Source organism: Protomyctophum parallelum, assembly GCF_964188405.1.
Source record: "Protomyctophum parallelum genome assembly, chromosome: 21".
In the NCBI taxonomy this organism is placed as follows: domain Eukaryota; kingdom Metazoa; phylum Chordata; class Actinopteri; order Myctophiformes; family Myctophidae; genus Protomyctophum; species Protomyctophum parallelum.
In genome coordinates, this window is record NC_139713.1 from 32,641,377 (window position 1) to 32,667,769 (window position 26,393).

Genomic DNA, 26,393 nt, shown 5'->3' on the forward strand with positions numbered 1-26,393 from the left:
AATGACAATTCCATGGCAATCCATAAAGTTACGTTGTTTTAGAGATCCTGTTATAAAAATATAAAGTACATTAAACAAGTGTTACAAAAACTGAGAAGTTAAGTTGAATTTCTTCTCTCTTAGGATATCACCACAGGGAGGAGTGTGAACACTGTAACATCAACAATAGTAAATCATGAAGCAACAACAAACATGGGCGCTCTGATTTTCTCTTTGCATGCATGTTTGTTGACACAGTATAAAAGGTTGTGCAGCTCATTCTGTGTACACATATGACCTCTCTTTTCTCCCTAACACACTCCTCACAACCCATAGAAACACACATGTCTAGATGCTTGACAAGTTAACTAACACACAATGACGATCCCAAGTCATGCCCACAAGCACACACAAGCTTGCCTATTATATTGCTGTTCAAAGGGCAAACTATATCCCCGGAACTCATTCCAGTGTACGTCACATACGTTCAGACGCCTTATGCCGGGAATGGTTATTTGCCCCCAAGTGATGCATTGTGAATGGTCACTTAACTAGTGGCGATCGTGACCGGGGGAAGGTGGCAGTCAAGGCCAATGTCTCATGCCTGGTTGGCGTGGAACCACAATGGGGACAAGTCCCCATTCTGTGTCCCTGCCACGCTCCCTTCCCCGGGGCTTAGGAAAGTTACTCACAAATCCTTGACTTACTGCACAAGGATAATGGTAGGACATTAGCCCTTGATCAGTGACTTTGCCCTCATTGCAAGTTACTGTAGCTCAAAGTAGGTCTACTGTACATAAAATATGTTGCACTTGCCACTCCTGGCTCAGAAAAATCATTAGCTCCTGCCCTTCTAACACTGCCCCCCTTTAATTCATTCATGTGTAAGTGTGAGTTCTGTAAGGAATACATTGTCTTACACTTCCACGGGGCACTCTGCCAAAATGTGTTCACATTGTCTGTGTCTTTGGGAAAATGATTTCATTACCCATTTTATGGATATACATTATTGCCATGCTGAAGCACAGTTTTATAGGGTAGAGTAATGAAATAATACAAGCTGATGGATATATAAAAGCAATACGTGAGTTAGGTATTGATTTACCTGTATATCATTAAAACACTGCCTGCCAAAAAGCTCTCAGTATGTGTTGGAGCGTGTGAGTGTGTGTTCCTTCCCTTCCCCTTTCCCCGATTCTCTCTAATCGGGGATCTCCATAATGGGCAGTCACAACACGACATCAACAGACATCGTCAGTTTGCGCTAACATCAGGGATCTCCATAATGGGGACTAAAACCGCAGGCAAGGAGCTCCATATATGGACATAATCTGTCCATTTAAGATACACGGACCTCTTCATGAATGGGCATTTGCATGTCAATTTACACTGATGTCAGTAATGACTATACTGTATTTGGGCTGATAATGTTATCATGCAGCAAGCTCGTTTCTATGGTTATTGCTGACCTGTTCTGACATTCCATACTGTATGTTGACACTCCCCACCCGTCCTTCCTGTTCTGACATTCCATTATGTTGATATGCTGTACACCTTTAGGGTGAGATCTTACTGGTTGTAACTGTCCAAGCTATATAATGTGCATATCTGCATGTCCGCTACAGTCAACGTCAGTCTGTCACACTGACCTGTGTCCTTGCCTCCTTGGTCAGACATAGTCCGACCGTTCTGTCTCAAACTTGGCCTGATTGGCTAACCTGACCCGTCGGCTTAACTGATTCGCAGAGCTTCGCATTTTGTGCCACAATAACAGCATTGTTCCCGACACGCATGGCCCCACATATATAATGAGGAATCCACATACAGTACAAGCGGTATATCCAAAGAAATCCTATTGTTTAATGGAATATACTGTATATACACATGGTAATGAGGCTTTGAAGTGCAAATTGGAGTTTAGAGGAACAAGATCCCTGAGTGTTCAATTATGGTGCTAAGTGTAGGATTATGGGCCAGCTTATCGAAAACATTACACTTAAATGCTGAACAGAAAGGATCTAACACGATTGCAGTGCCAAAAGCATTTTTCAACCAAAAGTCAACATTCTGCACTGTGCCCATGGCACAAACTAATCTGCACAATTAATCAAAAGTAATTGAAAATCGTCATTGTAGGGTTCCACAATAATTATGTCATCGAGAAACTTGGCAATTAATTCAAACATCTTAATTGGGCAGCTGTTGCACCTTGCCCTCATATCACCATAACTCAAGGATTAATAACCAGAAGATTGTAGAACTAATCTCCCCTTCCATTAGGCTCACCGCGACACAATAAAATCACAGGGGACATTATGGCCAAAGATATAGCACAGATAAACACATTATTATAAATCGCCTTTTTCCACCGAAAACAATAATCTTCATGATTAACCACTCAGCACTATATACTGGATGTGACCATACAGCAAATAGCAGAAAAACACATACAGTAGTACAGTATACAACACACAACGAAAATAGTGTAAATGGCTGATCTACAAGTGAATATGGTTGGCAATAGTAGATTATTTATTTTGATGATTGGTTATTGGTCATATTGAAATTATTTGCCATATATGTTTTGTTTACAAACGTCTAAAATCCAAACAGAAATATAAATGCTATGACTCTCAACAAAGTGCCCTCAAGGTTGAAGATGACGTGCAGAGACGCTGGGGAGGATGGTAGGCAGAGATGAGGAAGCTACATGTACGCATGGATTTTGAGTGAAACAAAACAAGTGTTCCCCCATGACTCGACACCAACCTGCATTGTTTTTATCGCGTTATACGTTTGATGTGGATTGTCTGCGGACACTCTGGATTACCAAGATTCTGGAGGATCAAACATAATGCATAATTCATAGAATATGGAATAGTAAATGAGGGCAAAGATAGAGCAAAGAAAGGGGTACTGAAAAGCTTTTTTAGGGACATTTTGGGGACGAGATTTGTTCAACAGATATCTTTTGAGGATTTAAACCACATGTGGACAGGAAGTTTAACCACCTTAACCCTGGCATCTCTACTTTGAGAAACTGTTGAAGATTCTTAATGTTCAAAATGAAAAACAAAGAAAATAAATAATTTAATTTCAAATAACTAAAGATAAATAACAATAGGGCTTACGTTTGTTAAAGGGCTAGGAGACTGTAATCATTTCTGTGATACACCATTTTCTCATTTATCATCTACTTTGAATTGCCAATAGTGCATCTGTGGCAGCGGTGAATCATTCTCCCTAGGCTTGGCTGCACTTATTTATATTTTACCATCATATAATATTTCACCAGAATATCATATTTCTGATTTCCATAATTAGTGTCTCGGGGTGAATCACCTTGCAGGGATGTGTATATGATATTGCAACTCTAAACCCCCAACCCATGATTTCCCTCTCTACGACTTAGCTGAATTATTAAAGCCAAGTGTTTGACATTCAAGTGAACTCCCAGATTTAAAAATGGGGGGAAAAAAACCCTGCTACAGCAGTTCTTTCCCTGCTAAATGCTTCAAGCTTCAGTTTGTCTGTTTGAGGTATCAGTACCCGAGTAAAGAAAGTATATTTAAAACTGCTCTGTTGTTATTGGACAATGGGACTAACCACAAAGCACCGAGGACCAGTTCCATGGACACAGGCTAAGCCTATTCCAAAAAAAAAGGAAAATAAAAAGCTCCTTTCAAATGAGATCTCCTTAGAAAGGGATGTCTTGGTATAGACCTGGCTTAATCTCTCTGTGTGTGTGTGTGTGTGTGTGTGTGTGTGTGTGTGTGTGTGTGTGTGTGTGTGTGTGTGTGTGTGTGCGTGCGTGTCTTTCAGTGCTTTCCATCTCAAAAAGGGTGATTATAAACCTTAAAGCTATCGTTTAGATTCAGAAGATGTGCACAGCAACGTCTCATGAGCACTAGTCAGTGTTATAGGGTTGAGGACATTTTTATACGTGTGGAAAGAATAGTTAATAGAATAGTTTCGTAATTTAACTATTTGTAATTCTGTGTATTTGTAATTAAATGTCAATTAAGTGCAACCCTTTTGGTCGAGCTGGGTGTAGCTACAGTAACTGGGCTTCAAGACTCTCATAGGGGATTCACACTATGGTCCCGGGTGCGCACTCGGGACCACTTGGCAGATGTTGTGGTAGTGTGAATGATGCGTACCGTTCCCGGGAGCGGATCGCCCAACCGTCCCCGGGACCGCATGGGGGGAGCTGGGGTCTCTGGACCGTTGAAGTGTATTCAGATACGGATCGTTCCAATGTGAATGCATGCGTACCTAAAGAAGGAAGTGGACTGTTTTTTTTAAAGAACGTGACATAATCTCTAGTCGACGAGCCAAGCGTCAACAAAAAAAAAACACAGCCGCTGCACGATGCGTAACACCAGCGCATTTCTCAACGCCGCCCTTCTCCTGTTGAATCTGCTTATACGCGCAGCACCGCGCTGATCTTATTCTGCAGACTACACGTGGCTCTTGGGCTTTGCTTGGCACAGTTTCCAAAGTAAAACAAAATAATAATAATGCTAAAGTAGAATCCATAGCAAACTAATACACTGGAGCACAGAACTGACTGACACAGTGAATAGCAGGCAGGCTGACAGTGAAGTAGTATAACGGCAAAAAGCCAAAGAGGCAATGCAATTCAGTGTGTCTGGATTTATTTGAGACAATGTCGCACAGTTGATGGTCAGTGTCCGTGCGCGCCAGCCATCAAGCAATCAGGAGGATTAAAGTGTGTTATGCAAGTGTACCCGGGTGCGCTGTTGAATCTCGGGCAATGTGAATCATGGCCATATCGGGGACCAGGCAACCGTATTCGGAAACGGTTCCAATGAAACAGATTCAGTCCGTCTCAGTGTGAATCCCCTATCAGGCTTCGTACACACCTACACGGGTAGCTTTTTCGATTTTGTTTTTGAAAATCTCCACATATACAGTATGTATCTGAAAACATTATAGGTTAGAAATAAGCCACGTAGTAGCAAACATGCTTTGCTGGGCCGGGCATTATTCTTCATGAATGGAACCTAATCATCCTACTGAACCCTACTATCCCTACTGAAAAAAACAAACCACTAAACATTTGTTTGTAACCCTCCATGGTGAGTAAAAAAAAAAACAAGAATGACTCATAACTGCCAGGTGCAGAAGTTCTCGTCTATGAACATCTATAATTAGTTTGTGCTCACAGCTTCACGTTGCAGCGTTCAGAGCATGCAGCCAATACGGCTTGATGTTGCAGCGTTCAGAGTATGGGACTTATGCCGTTCAGACTATGGGTTTTATGGGTAAGTCTCCCATCAGAGGCAGCCTAGAGGCAGGCAGGCAGTCAATCATGAAAAAGTGTCTACTACGGTCGCTAGTAGAGGTAGGTGAACATGTAGTCCAGGCGCTTTTCAAAAATCGGTACAAGCATGAAAGTGAACAGTGAATCTCTTTTACCTCCCAGGGTGGCTGAGATGAGGATATGGGTTCCATACTTCTTGATGATGGTGTCAATGAACTGTTGAGTGGAGGGTCTGCGGCCCAGCAGCCGGACGCTTCGCTGGAACTCTGGCATCAGCGGCACAGGGTTCCGGATCAGGTCCCTCCTCTCAATCGCTGTGTTCCTCACCTTCCAACGTGCAAACTCCCTGTGGAAATTCACACAGGAAACTATTCATAAACAATGGTTATAGTTATTCACTGTATATCCTATACACTTATATCCTATGCAAAGCCAGATCTCATCTAAAAAAAAAAACACAGTGTTGTCAAATAGAGTACTTTGAGTTTTTGGATCTGATATTAAATACTTGATGATCAAGTGAAACAGATTGATAGAAGTAAATTCAAATACACGTACGTTTGTTCAAAATACAGTTAAGCCTATTTTTTTTCCTGTGTCACTTGCCAAAAATAGCTTATTTTCACGTGGAAAACATGTGAAAAAAGTTTGTTCTATATGCTTGCATCTGAGCTCACTGCCACGCACTTCAAGCGATATACTGTAGCTTGATTTATACTTAGTTGTACAATGGTGTCCCACACCTACAATAGCTCACAATGTGTTGTAGGGGTGAGCCGCCATGGTTGTAACACGACATGGTTGTAACATGCATGTTATCTCTTGATTGGTCAACGCCATCATGACGTCATCGTGTCAGTATGTGTACAGCATCCTACTTTACGTGCCACAGCAAGTGTTTACCTTCATCCTGGGAATTATTGGCTTTACTTTACTTTTCTTAAAATGCGTAAAAATGTTCACCTGGAGTATCTGTGCGCTACAATTTTTTACTTTGATGTTGGTGAGTAAAACTTCTCATGGATGTCTTCATGCTTATGTTCTTCATTAGTTTGCACCGTGTTTAGACACAATGCACGTTAGTTCTGGTCTGTAAGCAATGCCAAAGAAGGACTTGCAAAGTGGTTCAATTGTAACACACGCCATACCATTTCATACCATTATACTGTATGTAATATTTACATATTTGACATATTGGCCAATATTATGTTCAGTCGTTCAATTACAGAGTGTATTCTAAATTAGTTTAGTGTTGTATAACATTGTACAACTCAATCAAACAAACGTTTTATCTTTTTTGTGTAATCAATGTATTTTCACATTTAACTGACTTAAACGCTCAAACTGGTACAGCCGGTAAGCCACATCCATGGTATGAAAACAATGTTAAAGAGTTAATTCAATGAAATAGAACTGATTTAAGCTGAAAACGATATGTTTAATGGTGTTTTTTAGCGGTATTACATTTATCGCGCATGCCGTTACAATTAATCCCTTATGCGCAAAAAATGTAACACTGGAACAGTGTCCACGTTCGGTTTAATAACTCCCGACCTGTTTCATCTATTGAAAAACTTGAAGTGGTTTATGATAGCAGACCTGTAGGTCCGTTGCTCTGAGTAAAAGAGTGAAACGTGCAAAGTGTTACAACCATGGTGGCTCTCCTATCGGTATTAGGATGCATTGTGAGCTTGTAGATCTGCTATTTTCAGGCCACCTACATGCAACAATACATCAGGCTTAAGATCCACAGACTGGCACTGCTACCTCACTCAGTTGAAAGTACACGGGGAAGAAAGCGAGAGTGAGGAGAAAAACACACACAAAACAATCAGTACGTAATCAATTACCACTGCCCTAAGGATAGAATTGACAGCCAGGTTTTTCTGCAGGACTCCTGAATCCTAAGTCCTAAATGAAGACTCTATATTATCTAATCAGACTCTAATGCCAAGTATAGCCATGGGCTAACTCCATGGGTTGCAATTGTGTTTGCTAACTAGGAAGAGAGATCAGCATCAAACTATCCTATTTGCCAAGGGGCTATATCAGGCAAAGCTAGAAAATTAGAGAAACTCAAACTGTGCTAGAGTTCAATCATCATTAGAGACAATTTAAAAATATATTATTGAGGGACATGTGTTGTATATTTTAAATTAATTCCCTCACTAAAAACAAATTCACATCACAGCTAAAAACAGAGAGAAAATAACTGTATTAAGATGTTTCTTTTTATTGCCACTATGATTACATTCAACGTGAACACTGCTTATTGTGAATTAATTTAAAGACAAGTTCAATCATGCTGGTGGGGTAATAGTAAATAGCAAGCCACAGAAACAGCTAAATAACAGCCATAACTCCATGTAAAACCATGTAACATGCATTGCCTAATTGGACAAAACCATATCCTATGCAAAAAGATAAGTGTTACTTATCCTTGGGGTTGTTTATTTATTTTTCGGTAAAAAATAAGCCCTCAAAAAGAGCAACCTTTTAATTTGCACTTTAGCACAAAAGTTCACTGCAAAGTTTAGAAGCCTCATTCACACGTATCAAACACCATCAAACAAATGTTTGGTCATTTCTTTGTATTTTTAGGCCACCACAATGCTTTTCCATTGGGAGTCACATGGTTTGGGGGGGGGGGGGGGGGCAGAACACCACCAGCAATCCGCAATCAAACACAAATGTTGAAATTGACCAAACACTTGTGTTTGATTGTCCCCCTCCCCCGCATTAAACAAAAATGTTTGGTCAAACCATGTGACTTCCATTGGAAAAGCATGGAGGCGGCCATGAAACACAGGCAGAGCACAGAACAGTTGTTCTTTATGTGTGTATGGAGCCTCAAAAAACTAAACATTTGTTTGATCGGTGTTTGATATAATAATAATAATAATAATAAACTTTATTTGTATAGCACTTTTCATACATAAATGCAGCTCAAAGTGCTTCACAGGGCAGGACACAAAAATAAAATACAATAAAACACAAGTAGTTAAAATGATAAAACAATAGCAGAGAACAAAACTGAATATAAGAACATAAAATAAATAAAAACACATAAAATAAAATAAATTAAAAATAAAATAAAACTCAACTAAAAGCAAGGGTGAAGAGGTGAGTCTTGAGTTGAGATTTAAAAATGTCTACAGAGGGTGCGTGTCTGAGCTCGAATGGAAGTTTATTCCAGGCTGTTGGGCCATAGAAGCAAAAAGCTGCCTCACCATACTTTTTTGTGCACTTCTTTTTAGGCACTTCAAGTAGGCCAGCATTGGAGGACCTGAGGGGGCGGCTATGATGTGTGAATCAGTGGTACCAAAATGAAATGTCACCAAGCATTGAAATCAGTGGCTGATTGGCTGTATGCTGGTATTTTGTTTTTATTAAAAAATATATTCACTGCAAAATCACACCGTGCACTGACTTCAGAGCCAATTTAGGTTTTGACACCCTCCTAGTAAGACAGGTTTGTTAATGGAATTCAGCATGTTTGGCTTTCTAGGATGTTCAATAAACTGTATCATGTTGTAGGAGACATCACAAGGCACCAATTGAAATTTCGGCCTAGAATTTTGCTATCATCCTGGATGTTGTACCTCAAAACTAGACTAGCCTATGTACAGTATGTACAGTATGCTTGAAAATTGTTCAGCCCATGAAAAAAGAAAAGAAAATGCATTATATATGCAGGCTTAATGATCACACACCCACTTCACAGGTGTGCATTCACGTGCACAAGAAACAATCACATATGCTGTCTGTCTGTCTGTCTGTCTGTCTGTCTGTCTGTCTGTCTGTCTGTCTGTTGGCATGCGGCCAAAGGTACTAGAAGGGTAACGGCAAGGATAACTCTAAACTGTAAGGTTAACGACTCATTGCTCTGGTAGATACAGTATATAGATCAAACTTTATCGATCCCGAGGTAAATTGAGGTGGAATGGCAGCAAGGCAGACTGCATGAAACATGCAGGTCAGAGTACAACTAACAATTACAAAAAAATTAAAATGTACAAGACAAGACGTCTGTACTTGCCCCCTGCACTTGGACTGACATGAGTTAGCATAATAGATATAAAATTCTCAACACATTAAGAATAATATTCCTACTGGTACTGCGTTTCTTACTGTGTATGGAGATACAAATGTAAATTCACGATAGATACTGTAGATAGATAGATAGATAGATAGATAGATAGATAGATAGATAGATAGATAGATAGATAGATAGATAGATAGATAATACTGTATATGAAATGGTATATTTCAGATTAGGTGTGTAAGGAACGAGGGAGGGAGAGACTAAGAAAAACAGGGACAGTTAAACAACAAAAGCTACTATCACATTAAGAATAATATTCCTACTGCGTTTCTTACTGTGTATGGAGATACAAATGTAAATTCACGATAGATACTGTAGATAGATAGATAGATAGATAGATAGATAGATAGATAGATAGATAGATAGATAGATAGATAGATAGATAGATAGATAGATAGACCATACTGTATATGAAATGGTATATTCCAGATTAGGTGTGTAAGGAACGAGAGACTAAGAAAAACAGGGACAGTTAAACAACAAAAGCTACTATCAATTCCAATTTGTGCTTATCTTCCTTTGGATCGCATTCCCGGGAAAGAAAAGCAGTCTCTTTCATTTTTCTCATTGAGCCACATCAATAAAAACCCCAATGTGTTCATGAAGTTCATGAACGTGTTTCATCGTGGGTATATTTCCCTCGATACCATCAAAGACATTTACTGGGGAAAAGACAGACATAGCATCATGCCAGCTCTCCAGAAAAGTGTACAGAATACATATCATGTGAATTACAAGGAGCATAAAAACCTCGGGGTATACACTGGACAAAAGCAATGGCATCTTTTAAATGCATGATGTTTGTCATAGAAATCTCAATATGACTCAGAGATGACTTCTATACAAGGATGAGACCAGAATGTGATGAGACAGTCTATTTTAATAGGAGTGCTCCCATGAGAACCGCACTGGCAGCATCCGGATATAAATTCCTACAGCATTCTGTCCTCCCACACAATATATACACTTCAGTGACATAGAAACAGGGGTATTTATGACCTTAAATGAGGGGAGAGAGCAGGCGAGCCGCTCATTGGAGGATCCTTATCTGAGAGCTGTGACATCCGTAGAACAGGATGAGGCATGGCTGTCACCTGGCTGGGTCATAATGACCATCAACCAAGGAGGTTGAGACCTGGTTTACAGGCCCTGTACGTTATAATGAGCACCGTCAGCTGTTTCTATGTTTAAACAAGTCAGTGGACAAAGCGCCTCTAGCCTGCGTTAGACAGGATGTTTCAAACGACCTAACCATAATTTATATGGTCAGACAACAATTTATCTCACATTATTTTTGTTGCAGATTTGTTCCCTTACCATAGCATCATTGCTTTACTGCTTATCAAGCTATTGCAAAAGTGGTTTGAAAAGTGCTATTAAAAAACTAACTAACCCCTCGGGGCACAGGTCTCCACCAGGGTTGATATTTGGATAAAATCTGAAGGACTAATATAAAAGAAGTGTTCCTTGGGGTGTAGGGAGTGTGCATATAACGCTGTACGCAGATCGGTGTAGTTATACTGTATGTGAAGACGCGACTTGGCCTGTTCTAGCGCCACCATGAAGCTGATTTGAAAACTGTCAAGTGGCATTTCTTCCCTCGTGGGAATATGCGTGAACAGTTTCACCGCAATCGGACACTGCGTTGATGAGTGTGCGGTATTTTGTACAAAACGGGCTACTCCTGAAAACGTTGGAAGCCAATCTTAGCCAATCGGGATGGAATAATGAGAAATCAAACAAACCCGTCTTGATCACATGACTATGGAGATCATGTGTATCGATTTGCGTGACATTCAGATAAAATCTGAAGGAGTAATATAAGAAAATGTGTTTTACATATGTCAGCCACCTGCGGCACTATAAAGAGCAGATGTGGAAAGGTTCCAGGCAAAGGTTTTTCCTCCAGGGAGTGTGCATAGAGGGTTTACACAGATGGGTGCAGTTATAGGTAAAAACACGAATCGGACAGTTATAGCGCCACCATGAGGCTGAGTTGTGGCATTTCTTCCTCAGCCTAGTGGGAATGTGTGTGCAAAATTTCACAGAAATCACACAATGTGTTGATGATTTGCGGCACTTTGTCTGAAACGGACCACACATACTTTCTCCCCATGCCTTCGGCCTGGCTGGTGGAGACAATAATAATCATTTCTCAAAGCCTACACTGCTACACTGAAGAGTACAAATCTATTAGCTCTGTCTGTCTGTCTGTCTGTCTGTGTGTCTGTCTGTGGTAAACATGATTGGATCTTACTTTGAAAAGTTGAAATGTTGAAATCTGTATACAGTGGTGGCTGGTGGCTCAGCCAGTTTGTGCATAGACCATTGCATAGCATATGACATGAAACAATTGAAGAAAATATGTGTAAATGATAGAAATATAATTATGAACACCGACAAAATGAAAAGAAGAATGCATTGCTAAATATTACCGAATATATTATTTAATAATAACAACAGCTACCCAGAGCTTCCGTCTAAACCTTTCCATTCCATCCCCGCGTCTCAAGGACTCTCACAATGATTTAGCCCTGAATAGCTCCTTGGGCCCCATAAATTGACCCATTACTTAGTTCCAATTCTGTGAGAGCAGATCAGCTTGCTTCAATCAGCCTGTGTCTTTTACTGCCCTATTCCCTGCACCACTAGTCCTCTCCCCCTCTCCCTTTGGACTGTCGATTGAGTCACATTTAACGTAATCTATATCCATAGGAGATGAATATGGATCCCAGTCAGGAAGTATGTTGTAGGACTTAAGTGGTTAAAACAACATGTTTTTGACAGGTTAAAGCACTATATTCTTATAGTAAACATTGCTATAGAGTGTTTGTTCAGTAGCATCTCCTGGTCTTTCCAGCTCTTTAATAAACTGAAAATCCATTTTCAGGTGAGTTGCAAAATTCCAGCCAGTCAGGAGAGCAGGAGAGCTAGTACCCAATTATCAGCTTAAATTGTGTCTGCTCATTTCTTTGTGTCATCACCACTTCCAATTCCACTTCTGTATCCAGTGTGAATACTCATCATCATCAATCATTCATGATTGGATAAATCTGGTACCCCGAAAATGCATTTTATGTTTAAAATGAACACATCAGTACATAGACAGCATTTGATAACAGTTTGCTATACAGTGTATCAAGTGCTTTATGTGCTTATTATTTCAAAACAGTTTAATTTGTCATTTCAAAGAAAAGTTGAGTTTGATATTGATATTGATGTTTTTGAGTGGTGCAACCACTCCTACATCCAGCAATGTCCGTTTACCTGTGTGAGCACGAGTGGTGTGCGCATGCGTGAAATTGGAACGAGAGAAGTATATGACATGGCTGCCACCTGCTGGACGCAAATCCAACTTCTGACTAGGTTCGCAAAAGAAGGAAAGGGACAAAATAATAATGAAAAAATAGTTCTCAGCGATGCGGATTGATATCCATAATAAAGCTAATCTGACGGAGCAGAGAGAGAGAGAGAGAGAGAGAGAGAGAGAGAGAGGAGGAGGGGGGGGGGGGGGAGAGGGGAGTTGCACCACTCGGTTCACACAGGTGTGATTTTTTAAAACACATTTAAAATGTGAAATTTCAAAGGAAAGTACAGAAATAAAGAAATGTGTTCAGCGATGCACAATCTGGGAACCCATCGACAGAGAAGAAAATTAAAATATATATTTTTAAGGAGGAGATGAAGGTTGGGGTATACTGTAGTTGGCAAGGATATAGTCAGCAAGAATTTCAAGCCATTTTCACAGCCGCTGTAGTATACTGTAGTAGTGCACTGCCAGTGGTGGGAAAAGTACTCAAATGTTGTACTGAAGTAATAGTATTTACTGCAATGCAGATCATACTCTGTTACAAAATCAAAATGTACTTAAAGTACTAAAAGTAAAAGCTGTACTCATATTGCAGAATGTCCCATTTCACAAGTTCAAAATCTGTACCAAATCTTTTGAAAATACCCGATCTACAAGCTCACAAATGCATCGCATCGCGACGCATTGTGAGCTTGTATATCTGCTATTTTCAATTTGCAGAAATGAAGTGGTTAGTGTAACCTGTGTTTTCTAATTAAAAGAAAATCCCCAAAGGAACTAGTAACTAAAGTTTTAAATTGTAGTGGAGAAAAAGTATTTTTTTTGGCTCTGAGATGTAGTGGTGTAGAAGTAAAGGTATTGGAAATTGGAAATACCTCAAAAGTGTACTTAAGTACACTTAAGTACAAGTACTTAAGAAAGTGTACTTAGTTACTTTCCACCACTGTGCAGTGCAAGAAATGCATTACTATGCGGACAAGAGCAAAACCATTATTGTTTTGTTTAATCCCATAAATCACAGCATATTGTCCCTATCAGATATACAGTAGATTACACATTTTAGCATCGCTGAAACCTTTCTTGAGAAAAATCCAAACATCCCAATTTTTCAAAGTCAGAAATATATACGACTGCTTTTCTTGAGGGAGGCTCGCAGCTCTCACATACATACAGTACATGCACGCTACGCACGCACTCACACGTGCATGCATCTGCAATTGTGCACGCGCACAGGTGTATGCTGATTCAGCTAATACCTTTGTTCCAATGCTTTTTTTTGCAACGCACGCACGCGTGCACGTGCACGTGCACACACACACACACACACACACACACACACACACACACACACACACACACACACACACACACACACACACACACACACACACACACACACACACACACACACACACACACACACACACACACACACACACACACAGGTGTATGAAATGCATAGGCTACACAAACTAGAAAAAAGTGCTTGTCGGAACCAGGGGGGCAGTCAGACAGATATTTTGTGAAGCCACTAAGGAAATCGGGACTTCCTGAAAGTTCATATAATGGCCTGTTGTGGCGCTGTCATTGGGCCCAAAAAAACCCATAGCTCCATAGAGGTCCATGTATTTGGGCCCAACTTCACCTAGACTGTATTACCTTAATAAACATGCATGGTCATGAATACTTTCTGCTTCCAGTCACTAGTTTAAAGTCTCATTTCTCATAATATTCTTTTTGGAAAATGATGGTCCCATTTATTAAAAGAATTACCATAAAGTCGCGTAAGTTCTGAGAGGCGTGGCTACCGTTGCAGTCTATGATCGGGAGCCACCCCCCGTTCGAGTCAAAATAAAAACCAACGAAGAAGAAGCGGGGAAGTCCCGCCTCGTTGTCTGGGCCAGCCAATGGCCAGCTGGGCCCAAACGGATCTAGAAAGATGGCGATTTACAATTCAAGGACTGACAGGCTTCATCTTACGTCCATATCAGACCCGTCCATATTTTTTTTACAGTCTATGGTCGGAACACAGGTCACGTTGTGGTTATTGTGGCCTCCTGGTGGCGCTATAACAAGCTGATCTGAAACATTTAGTTTAGTTCAGAAGCACATACTGTGTAAGCACGCACACACACACACACACACACACACACACACACACGTGCAGCAATATATATATATTTTTTTTAAGATATTTTTTTGCGGCTTACGCCTTTTATTGATTTTTGAAGGGACAGACAGTAGGCTGACAGGAAACGGGAGAGAGATGGGGGGATGACATGCAGTAAAGGCCGTGTCGGGTCCGGGAGTCGAACCCGCGGCACACTGCGACTGGATTACCAGTCCGGTGCCCAGACCGTTACGCTACGGCCTGGGCCACGTGCAGCAATATTAACAATGCCAAGAGAACTGCAAATGATTATCAGATTTGCTGCAGCAACCAGAATCTCTCTCCCCTCACTCTGGTTCCCACTGTATCCCTCTTTGCTGTGCATGTCCCTCTCCCTTACATATCAATTCATTTTACGTAAGTACATCCTCTTCATGGCACCGGCTCTGCCGATTAGCACAGCAAACATATGTGGCAGCCATATGTATTGGGGCCTTCTGCCCCAGATTAGGCAGGCCGGCCAGCAGATGGAACCTGCGATATGATTCAGTGGTTTATTTCCCAGCTCCAAGCACAGTTTAATGACCGCTCAAAGCAAGTAAAGAGGAGATAAATGGCATTGCCGCCGCAATTGGATGGGAGAAGAGATGGATGATTATCACCATTATCAGACTTAAGTAATTAGTCAATGAATCTGTGTGTTGGAAATTGGAATACGATTATCCTATTATAAGGAACCTCTGTCCGTCAGTCTGTCCGTCAGTCTGTCCGTCAGTCCGTCAGTCAGTCAGTCAGTCAGTCAGTGGTCCGCAACTCCGCATGGTTCATCTCAGTGGGTTGAGCAATTGATCTCAACTTGGGCAGTGAGGAAGCCCGTTTTTCACATTCCCAAAATGTAAGCTTAATTTTTTCATCTTCAGTTTTTTTGTGTGTAAACATACCCTTATTTGGAGTTCAGGCTCTATGTTTCTGTATTTAGGGGTTTAGGTCTTATATTTCCCCGAGTTATGTATCTTATTTTTTTGTAGCAGTGTTCTTGTCTTGTGCTTCATGTCTACTAGGCCTACTACCCTTGTAGTAAAGTATAAAAAGAGCTTGGTTAACCCATAATCATATATCCACAGTAGACCTTTGATCATGCCAAAACAGGATTTTCTCCATTTGTTCTTGTAATGGCTTTTTAGCAACAGTTTGCTTGATGATGAGGAAGCAGCTAGCTATATAGGCTACCCTGCAAATTCCCCAAAGCACTAGTCATTTGGGCAGCCATTTTCTTTCATTCCCTCCCATGTGGTTTTCCCAGCATCCACTGTTCATGTTTACTTGACTAAACAGTGCTGAGACAGACATTAGCGTATAATCACAACACAACCAGCACACAGCTGATTTCACTTGGATCTGAATGAGAACATTTCTCACCACCAGAGATCGTTTGTTCTAATGAGTGTAGCCTGTCTGCTTCTAAAATAGACCCAGAGTCGGAAGAAAGCCTGCACGAAAGTAATTTTCGGAGCACACAAGTGTAATGCAGTGTAATGTTTTAATTTGCGACATGACCAGTCACATGCAGTCAGTCTGACACTCTCTTAAGTGAGAACGCATAAATATAAACGTGCACTGCAAATCCAGCGAAAACATACAGTACTGAAGCAAACAGAAGAACGCCAAGACAATAGTTGGTATGCATAAAGTGAGTAGTGAATCGAGTAGTAAAGTGAGTTTAACGCTGTTTAACGGGTTTTTTTAATGCAATAGAAATTTCTGTTTGTATGTATGGGCTGTCAATCAGACAGGACTTTTCCGTTTGGATAAATGGGCTGTCAAAGCCAGAAAGTCGTTTTTGCCACTTAGTTGGCGTTCCCGCATAACTTTGGGTATGATGATGTCCCGCGCATACCCTCTATTCTCTGCTGAACTGATTGATATGGAGGAAGTGATGCTTTGATGAACCTAACATATACAGTAAGTGGATATTTTCATTTGCAGTGTGAGTTCGCTGCTTACTTTAAAATTGATTCATTCTAATCCACAGTTGAAACAAAAATCTGATAACAGCACTTGTAAATACCTGCCAACCTTCCGGATAAATCTGCATGCTAAACCCTCTTATCGGGATAGCAATGTGAAAGCTGCATGACAATAATCTTAAACACAACCTCCCATAGGATTAACATGCATTACATTTCTATATATATTATAATTTTGTGATTTCTCCACTGTATATCTGATGTTATTTTCTGTCATAGTTTCTCATGAGTTCCTGTTTGCAAGAGAGGATGCATGCAAGAGTGTGTATGCTCCGGTGATGACATGAAACATTTCTATTCTTGCATTTCTTCCCTATTCCTTCAGTTTAATTGGCAACAGGTGTATAGGTTGGTGCCATGTCATTGTTCCGACAGCGCATTAGTCCAACGTTGCGTTGGACCAACTCACCCCATTACTAACCCTATATCCCTACAAGCGATCCACAAGCTCGTAGCTTGTAGATCTGCTATTTTAGAGAAATCTTGAAAATGTGGCGCAAATCTTTGAATATATATTTTTTCAGAGCGAATGTTTTTAACTCAAATCTTTGCTTCTGGGAGTCCCTGGAACAACATATTTTCAGATGGGGGTCAGCGGCCAGCCAATTCCATATATTTTTGGGTCTCGACGTGACATGAAAATGTTTGAGAACCACCGACATAGAAACATGGGTTTTTCAGAAAAACTGTCAGGATCTAGAAGACATTTGTAGAATCGTCCTCCGGTCTAAATGGGTTAAAAAAAAGTTAACCCATTCTTTACGGGAACCCGTTTTGGTGTTGGCATTATGTTATGCTTTAGCTATTGAAAAATAGCAGATCTACAAGATCATATCGCGCCACCGAGTGGCGCGATACGAGCTTGTAGGTCTGCTATTTTTGAAAAATCGAAGAGCGACTGACATTTTTAGAATCTGATCTCAGGTCAGAATGGGTTAAATACATACTGTATGAAAAATGATCACTGCAGATAAAGCTTATTATGGCACCGCCTCACATGCAGACATTCTAATACGGTACAGTACACCACTTTGAGCCTTTTCCGACATAGATTGTAGCAGAGCCGTAGAAGAGGAGAGTGGTGGCATAACCAGGGTGTCCAAGCCTGGTATGAGATTTATCCCGCGGGGACATAATATCAGTCCACTATAAATGTTTCAATCTGTTCATCAGTTATTTTCTGATTTGAATGATTATAGCTCTAATAGCAAAAATGGCCATTGGGTAAATATGGCTAATAGAAAGCTGTGCTTAACCCATTCTGACCTGAGATCAGATTCATACAAGGTTTCCACTGGACACACACTGGTCTGATTAACCCATTCTGACCTGAGATCAGATTCTAAAAAATGTCAGTCGTTCTTCGATTTTTCAAAAAATAGCAGACCTACAAGCTCGTATCGCGCCACTCGGTGGCGCGATATGAGCTTGTAGATCTGCTATTTTTCAATAGCTAAAGCATAACATGATGCCAACACCAAAATGGGTGCCCAGTCAGAATGGGTTAAAGGAGTAGTTGTTAAAAACATGCAGTAAAACATGCAGGTCTCTATACTGCCTCCCCATGGTCAGCCAGGGGGCACTTGATGGAAGGAAAATGAACTGGTTGTACGTTCCAAGCCCCCAGTAAGGCTATTCAACGTTGAAGATGCCACTACCTACTGGCGAAATGAGGAATTGCAGCACTTTAATGGAGGTGGACGGACGTTCATGACGTCACGTGCGTAAGCCCGGACCTCAAAATTGAGGTCCGGGGCTAGGCTAGGCTAAACATCCGCTCGCTCGTGCCATTGAGTTATAATCAGGGGGGGCAGTCAGACAGATATTTTGTGAAGCCACAAGGAAATCGGGATTTCCTGAAAGTTCATATGATGGCCTGTTGTGGCGCTGTCATTGGGCCCAAAAAAACCCCATAGCCCCATAGAAGTCCATGTATTTGGGCCCAACTTCACCTAGACTGTATTACCTTAATAAACATGGTCATGAATACTTTCTGCTTCCAGTCACTAGTTTAAAGTCTCATTTCTAATGTCATAATATTCTTTTTGGAAAATTATGGTCCCATTTATAAAAAGAATGACCATAAAGTTGCGCATGTTCTGAGGGGCGTGGCTACCGTTACAGTCTATGATCGAGACCGAACGCTCCGATTCGGTCTCTATCCTTTATAGCTCTATGGGTTGTTCCATCCACGCGCTACATCCTACCGGGGAAACTCCCCCTGTCAGGTGGCCTGCTCACTCCTCATGCATTGAAGGAAGCATAAGCTCAGTTTGGGGCTCTCCCCAGGTCAGCAGAGGGAGAGTAGCGACCAGGATTACAGCTTTGGCAAGTGGCACCGGGTGACAAAATGAGCTACAAAATGGTGGGATAAAAATTAAGAGAAAACAAAACAACAGATACAGTATATGCTCAATAATCACTGGCGGACAACCTGCTACCTTACTTACAAAGGCACACTAAATATCCCCGTGGCATGATCAACTGAATCCCTGCCATCGTGTTGTATGCAAAACCATGCTAATTTGGCTCTGATAGTTGCACACCATGAAGGCCTCAATAAACAGAACTGGCATGCTATTGGGGCTAAGGGAGACTGTGATCCAATAAGCATAACTCCCCCAAGAGTCACTTTGGACAGTATAGTGATTTTGTCTTTCCCCATGGATGGTATTGACTTATTTTCTTTCTTTTCTTGTTTGACCTGAGATCAGATTCTAAAAATGAAAATGAAAAATGAAAATGACAGTTTTCTGAAAAAGCTATGTTTCTATGTCAGTCGTTTGATTTTTCAAAAATAGCAGACCTGTAAGCTCGTAGCGCGCCACTCGGTGGCACGCTACCCAAAATGGGTTAATTATGTGCATGTAGAGTTCCCACTTAAATACAAAGAGGCAATGTGGTGTGATTTGAGCTTCTGTGACTTTATTGGTGTATATGTCCGTATATATTTAGACTGGAATGAACTACTGTGCTATATATACAAAGAGGCAATGTGGTGTGATTTGAGCTTCTGTGACTTTATTGGTGTATATGTCCGTATATATTTAGACTGGAATGAACTACTGTGCTATATGTAAGCAGGTTGGGGGAGAGGCTTATTGTCGGTATCGGCTGATAACGTGGGAGTCCGCTACAATGTGCTAGACCCCTGGGAGATGGATTGCTGAGGCTCACTCCCAGCACTTACTGCACGACTTTTCTGCACCCGAACCGTGCTACTCATATGCTAGCCTGGCCCAGCCAGCGTGCTTTCTGGTATAGAGGGGCGGGTAGCGCATGGAGCAAGCGCTGTATCTGAGCGTCCCTGCCCCCCTCCGCCCCTCCCCTCCCTAGTAGAGCAGCCTTGTCATGGGTTCGATGAGCTTCCCGGACACAAAAAGATAAATAACCAACACTGACGACAATTTCATGGAATTATTATCTATGCCAGGATGGCAGAGACTATTTCTTTTGCTGCAGCTGGTGTGTGTGTGTGTGTGTGTGTGTGTGTGTGTGTGTGTGTGTGTGTGTGTGTGTAGGAACACAATTGTTGCTCTGGCTCAGCAATGACATCATCAAACCTATTATCTAAAAGCTAACAACATACAGTATCGCAACGTGATGCATTGTTAGCTTGCAGATCTGCAACCTCTTGTGTTGGTCTTAAAGCTACAGGAGACATTAACCAAAGCCAGTGTGAGGATAAGATATGCCTACTTATTGAAATATAAACAAACCAATTAAAATATTTAGCACATTTTACATATCTAAACATTTTTCACTTTCCTTCTGTCGGATGAATATTGAAGAATGTTAGTAATGCGTTGCGTTAAATGATTGTGGAATAGTTTTGTTATAATTGGCGAACTTGCTTAATGTCCGGTATTGTGGAAAGCATGCAAAGCTCATTACTTTTCCCAAGTGTAAAGACCGAACAGCTGAAACAGCTTTTCAGTGCGATATGTGCATGTCAATGTGAAACAGATTTGTGCCAAGCCATGCTGCTATGCTGGGCACGGCGTAATCACAAATGAGATCTTCGCTTGCCCAGACATGCCCAGACGTTTGCTGAAGCATCAGTTTAGTCTGTGCTGACCCCAGCGGAGCCTGGTCCGTGTATGCTACGTCTGGACTATGAATTGACCTTTAGGCTATCACAGTGTTACACTATGTGTGTCTTAGTGTTGACAACATGCCACTGCTGACTCCACTTGTCGAAGTGTTCACTGCCCAAATGTCTCCATACAGCCCGTCACTGTGGTTGTACCGTAATGATGTAATGACAGTTCTTTATTACAGTGGTTCCCAAAGTGGGGTCCGGGGACCCCTAGGGGTCCTTGAGGGAGTTCCAGGGGGTCCCCAGCTAAATGAAAGTTTGGAACTAAATGGACCCTTATGGGTCTGTAACTCTGAGAGTGTATATAAATCCGTTTGTACACTCTCAGAGTTAAATTAGCATTGATTTTACAATAATATCAATTGGGGTCTCAGAGATAGAAATGCCATTAAATGGGGGTCCGTAGTCTGGGGGTCCTTGAAATCTCCTCTTATGGGGGTCCTTGGCATATATTTTCAAATGGGGGGTCCATGGGCCAAGTTGTCATTTTGGGGGTCCTTGACATGAAAAAGTTGAGGAACCACTCCTTCATTATATCTCGCCCCCCATTGCCCTGCGCCTGTTCATACACACTGTGGAGTGTCAATCTGGGCCCCACCAATCAAGCTAGCCCACCTACCGCTTCAAAAGTTATCAACCAATAATCACCATTATAGGTTACTTATGATCTTATCTACCTAATGCATGTATACTGTGGCCGGTTAAGACTGATATGAGGTTAGGGGGCTTAACGTGGCCGGTTAAAACTGATATAACATGGCCGGTTAAAACTGATATGAGGTTAGGGGACTTAACGTGACTGGTTAAGACGGAGGTTATAGGGTTACGTTTAGGGTTAGAGTTAGGGTTAGATTTAGTCGGACAACAGACATCTCTGCATTCCCTAATTGTAGCCAGTAGGCTCCCAGTACACATGCAGCAGGTCGATAAGATCGTGGTGATGAGTGATTGCGAACGCAGTGAGCCACTTACTATGACAGCAGGGGCTGAGTGTCTGTGTGTGTGTGTGTGTGTCACGCTGTGTGGTGTCACGCTGTTACACCACCGGCCCGCCACCAGAGGGCGCAGCTGTGGCACGCACGCACGCACGCACACACACACACACACACACACACACACAGGGCGCAGCTGTAGCACACACACACACAACCACACACACACGAGCTGCGTTCGCTTCACGCGTTTGCGCGTCTTACTTGTAAAGTATATATCAACATTAATGTATTACAACAATGAATACACAGTATGTGACAGTCCATCTGCACTAAATATATGAATGAATTATGGACAGTCTATAATCAACAATGAGTTGATAGACATGTACAGTCTATCATCAGTGCAAGAGTCAACAGTCAACAGTTTACAGGTCATATACTGTGCATATTAGGGCATTAACATAATAATCGAATAGTCGACTAGTCGACTAGCAAAACACTAGTCGACACTGTTAATTGACATCCGATTATTCGCTAATATTAATTTTTAATACTTTTTATGATTTTTTTTTTTTTTTTTTTTTGCTTTTCTACAGCAGACATGCAGTCATGCAGCTGTGAGCTCGGTTGTTTTGTTGGTAGTTCGCCAACTTCAGTACTAATCCATTCTTGGCTGATTGTTTTCATATCATATACAAGCCTACTGTACGTGGGTTTTGCCGTCACCCTCACTCGTGCCGTCACCCTCACTCGTGTAGGTGCGGTGGGCGGCGGTGGCACTAGCAGCATTCAAGACAGATTTTCTTTGGGAAAAGCATATGCGATATGCCTCATAGGCTCATAAGATCAATGGGGACAACTGCAGTGTGTAAATACTTTTACTATTGGTGAGTTTATTACTGTAGTTTGTTCAACAAGTTAGATTGGAGACGTGTCATCGTCATCCGGTACAGTAAAGTATAGCAGGAGTTCCTCCTCGCTCTGCCCAATATTATCCAGTTTGGTGACAGTCAAACTACAGTAGCTCTTGCCGTGATTTCATGTTTCTTCATGCTTATCCAACAAAAGTCCAGGCGTGCCGCGTGTGGCATTATTAAAAACAAACAGCCGCACGATCATAGTTCTAATATTCGCAAAAGACTCGCGATGGAGTTAAGTAGTTGATCATCTGATTCATAGCCTGGCAGCCTGCTAGCTAGCAAACCTCCCCCTAGCTTGTAGCTCCTTCTAAAAACCAAACGAACTGTTGTTGTAACTTGTTGTTGAACATTTATGGTTGTATGAAAAACATCGCAAGGTTCATTCCTTCGCCTCCTCCCCGCTTCAGTCTCCACTCCAAAACATTGTGAACAACGTAACATGCTATGCAGTATGCTGTTCCGTAGAACGGTCTTGCGCATAAAAAATAGCAGATCTACAAGCTCACAACGCGTCCATCCGTGAGTCATTGTGGACTTGCAACTTTGACTTGAAACAGCTGAGCTAATTTCGGCCAACCAGAGCGGCATTCAGCGTAATCTAGTAAGAGTGGCGACACTCGCGTTGACTCCCACTGTAACAATGGAATGCGGAAGTGCTCATTCTATCTCAATGGGATACAGTTCCAATGTTTGGAACTATAGCCCATAGGTGTCGCCACTCTCTTAGTACTATTCCACACGGCCTGCATTGAGTGCATTCACCGGCTCTGTTTTGCTTCACTCGCTGGCTGTTTCAGAACGCGATGTTTTAATGCTTGTTTGGATGGAATAAATATCATATTTTACCGCCGACTAATCGACTATAAATCGATTTTGATGGTAGTCGAGTCGACTATCAAAAATCACGTTTGGTTAATGCCCTAGTGCATATAGACAGCTAGAAGACAAGGCAAGGAAAGTTTAGTTGCGAACGCAGTGAGCCACTTACTATGACAGCAAGGGCTGAATGTCTGTGTGTGTGTGTGTGTGTGTGTGTGTGTGTGTGTGTGTGTGTCACGCTGTTACACCACCCGCCCGCCACCAGAGGGCGCAGCTGTAGCACACACACACACACACACACACACACACACACACACACACACACACAACCACACACACACGAGCTGCGTTCGCTTCCCGCGTTTGCGCGTCTTACTTGTGAGTAACTGGTTATCGGTTGATTTTCATTCGAATCCAGTGGCCCACAAGCGGGAGCCGAGGCCCGGACAGAGACTTCAGCACCACGGACAGAGAACACAGCGCAGCCCTCGGTCAGCTGATCGATGGAGGGTACCAGTATGTGGCAATGTTCACAATGCTAAATCAATGGGAAATATTTACACCTGGGAAGGCCTTTAGACAGACTATTTCCTGAGGTGGAAAGTAAGTAAGTAAGTAAGTAAGTAAGTAAGCACTACTCAATAGTCGAGGTAGTTTTTACTTTACTTGAGTATCCATTTTTCAATAATGTAAGTATACTTCCACTTCACTACATCTCAGAGGCAAACTTACTTTTTACTCCACTAGGCTGATACCGACAATAAGCATATCTGACCTTACTTACTTATACTACTTACTTACTAATGTTTAATATTTAAAGTGACTAATATTTTTATAAATATATATTTATATTATTTTACAAAACCAACGGATAAAACCCTACATATGTTGTACTGTATTGTTAGTTTGTGTTTGAAAATAGCCAATGTAGAAGCTCACAACGACACACGCAGCTGGGTTGTGATCTGTAGTTTTTGAGGGTTTTTAACTTTTTTTGTACTTTAAGTCCAATCCACTTTATTTATATTATTCCACAACTGCAAAAAGCAGTGGTGGAAAAAGTACTCAAATCTTTTACTTAAGTAAAAGTATAAATCCTGCAATGTAAATGTATTCCGTTACAAGTAGTAAAAGTACTAAAAGTACTCATATTGCAGAATGTCCCATTTCAAAGTTTCAAATTTCAAAATGTGTACAAAAATGAGACGCATTGTGAGTTTGTATAGACCTACTATTCAAATTGCTGTAATGTAGCTGGGTTGAAGTGGTTAATGTATGTTTTCTAATCAAAATTAAAATCTCCAAAGTAACTATAGTAACTAAAGTTTTCAAATAATTCTATTGGAGTAAAAGTAAAAAATTTGGCTCAGTGGAGTAGAACGAAAGTATTGTAAATTGTTAATACTCGATCATATTACAAATACCTCAAAACACTGAACAGTACTTGTAAATGTACTTACAGTAGCTACTGACAAAAAGTTTAAAGCTAAATACACTGCAACGCTAAAACATGTAGAGCAAGACCACGCAGTAAAAAAAAAGAACACATAAGAACAAAGCCAAACAAAAACCACAGACATTCTCAAACGGAATTAAAAGCCAAGGTGTAAATTGGTGTGTGAGATTAAAAGGTCTTGATATTCTGATGCCAATAATTGTGTGACTGCCAGGCAGTGGGCGACACGCCGCAGCTAAATAACCAATTAAGACTATATTATGTTGAACTTTGCAGAGAGAGCATCGGGCTGCCTCTCCAGGGGTGCTATATAGAGCCATTTGTGCACCTGTATGACATGTGCATGATTAAGCTGTGGCTCATTGCGGGGGTTATGTAAGCAGCGTTCATACCGTGGAAAATCTACATACATTAGTCAACTGTAACAAAACGGTTAGACTGACTGTATCAGTACATGTTCCATCCAGGTCTCCATGTTTCCAGACAAAGTTACACTTCATGGTGGGGAAACTGTACATACTGTACATCACATCAAAGCACCCTGTTTGTAACTTTGTTATGCAATGTGTAAGAGAGAGAGAGAGAGAGAGAGAGAGAGAGATGCATATTAGCAGTACAGAATTTGTGCCCACTGTCACAGGTCATTTTAGACCCATCTGTACATCCTGTGGTTTAGTTAACTCAATCTGTCTCTCCAACCGTTCATCTGAATTCAGTATATTTTATTTATTTCAGGGATAGTAGTGGTCTTGTTTAGAGCTGGGATCGGGCAACCACAGGTGGGTCTTGACAAAGGGTGAATTGTGCAGAGGCAGTATGTATGTATATTATAGCCTACTGTATATTGCCCTGATTCAGTCAATACACAATCATGGAACCTTTCTTGGCTTTAACTAACACACACACACACACACACACACACACACACACACACACCTCTCATTTTATCAAACACAAGTCAGGATTGTTCTGAAAAACACCACGCACACGCACGCGCACACGCGCACACACACACACACACACACACACACACACACACACACACACACACACACACACACACACACACACACACACACACACACACACACACACACACACACACACACACACACACACACTCTCATTTTATCAAACACAAGTCAGGATTGTTCTGCCAGCAGTGGAATCCTTCAACTGAAGCAGTGATTCACAGAAAAACAACACACACGCACGCATGCACGCGCGTACACACACGAGCACGCATGCATGTACAATTGTACACACACACACACACACACACACACACACACACACACACACACACACACACACACACACACACACACACACACACACACACACAC

The 26,393-nt window shown here is 41.4% G+C and overlaps 1 protein-coding gene across 1 annotated transcript in view; it reads right to left on the reverse strand.

The window, feature by feature from the left end:
• Positions 1-26,393, reverse strand: part of brinp1 (bone morphogenetic protein/retinoic acid inducible neural-specific 1) — a gene marked incomplete at both ends in the record, with an annotated part of 102,572 nt that overhangs the window by 57,266 nt on the left and 18,913 nt on the right. The window contains one exon of the mRNA XM_083794478.1: positions 5,422-5,612. Within this exon, the coding sequence (XP_083650604.1) occupies positions 5,422-5,612 (191 nt within the window). The remainder of the gene's footprint in view (positions 1-5,421; positions 5,613-26,393) is intronic.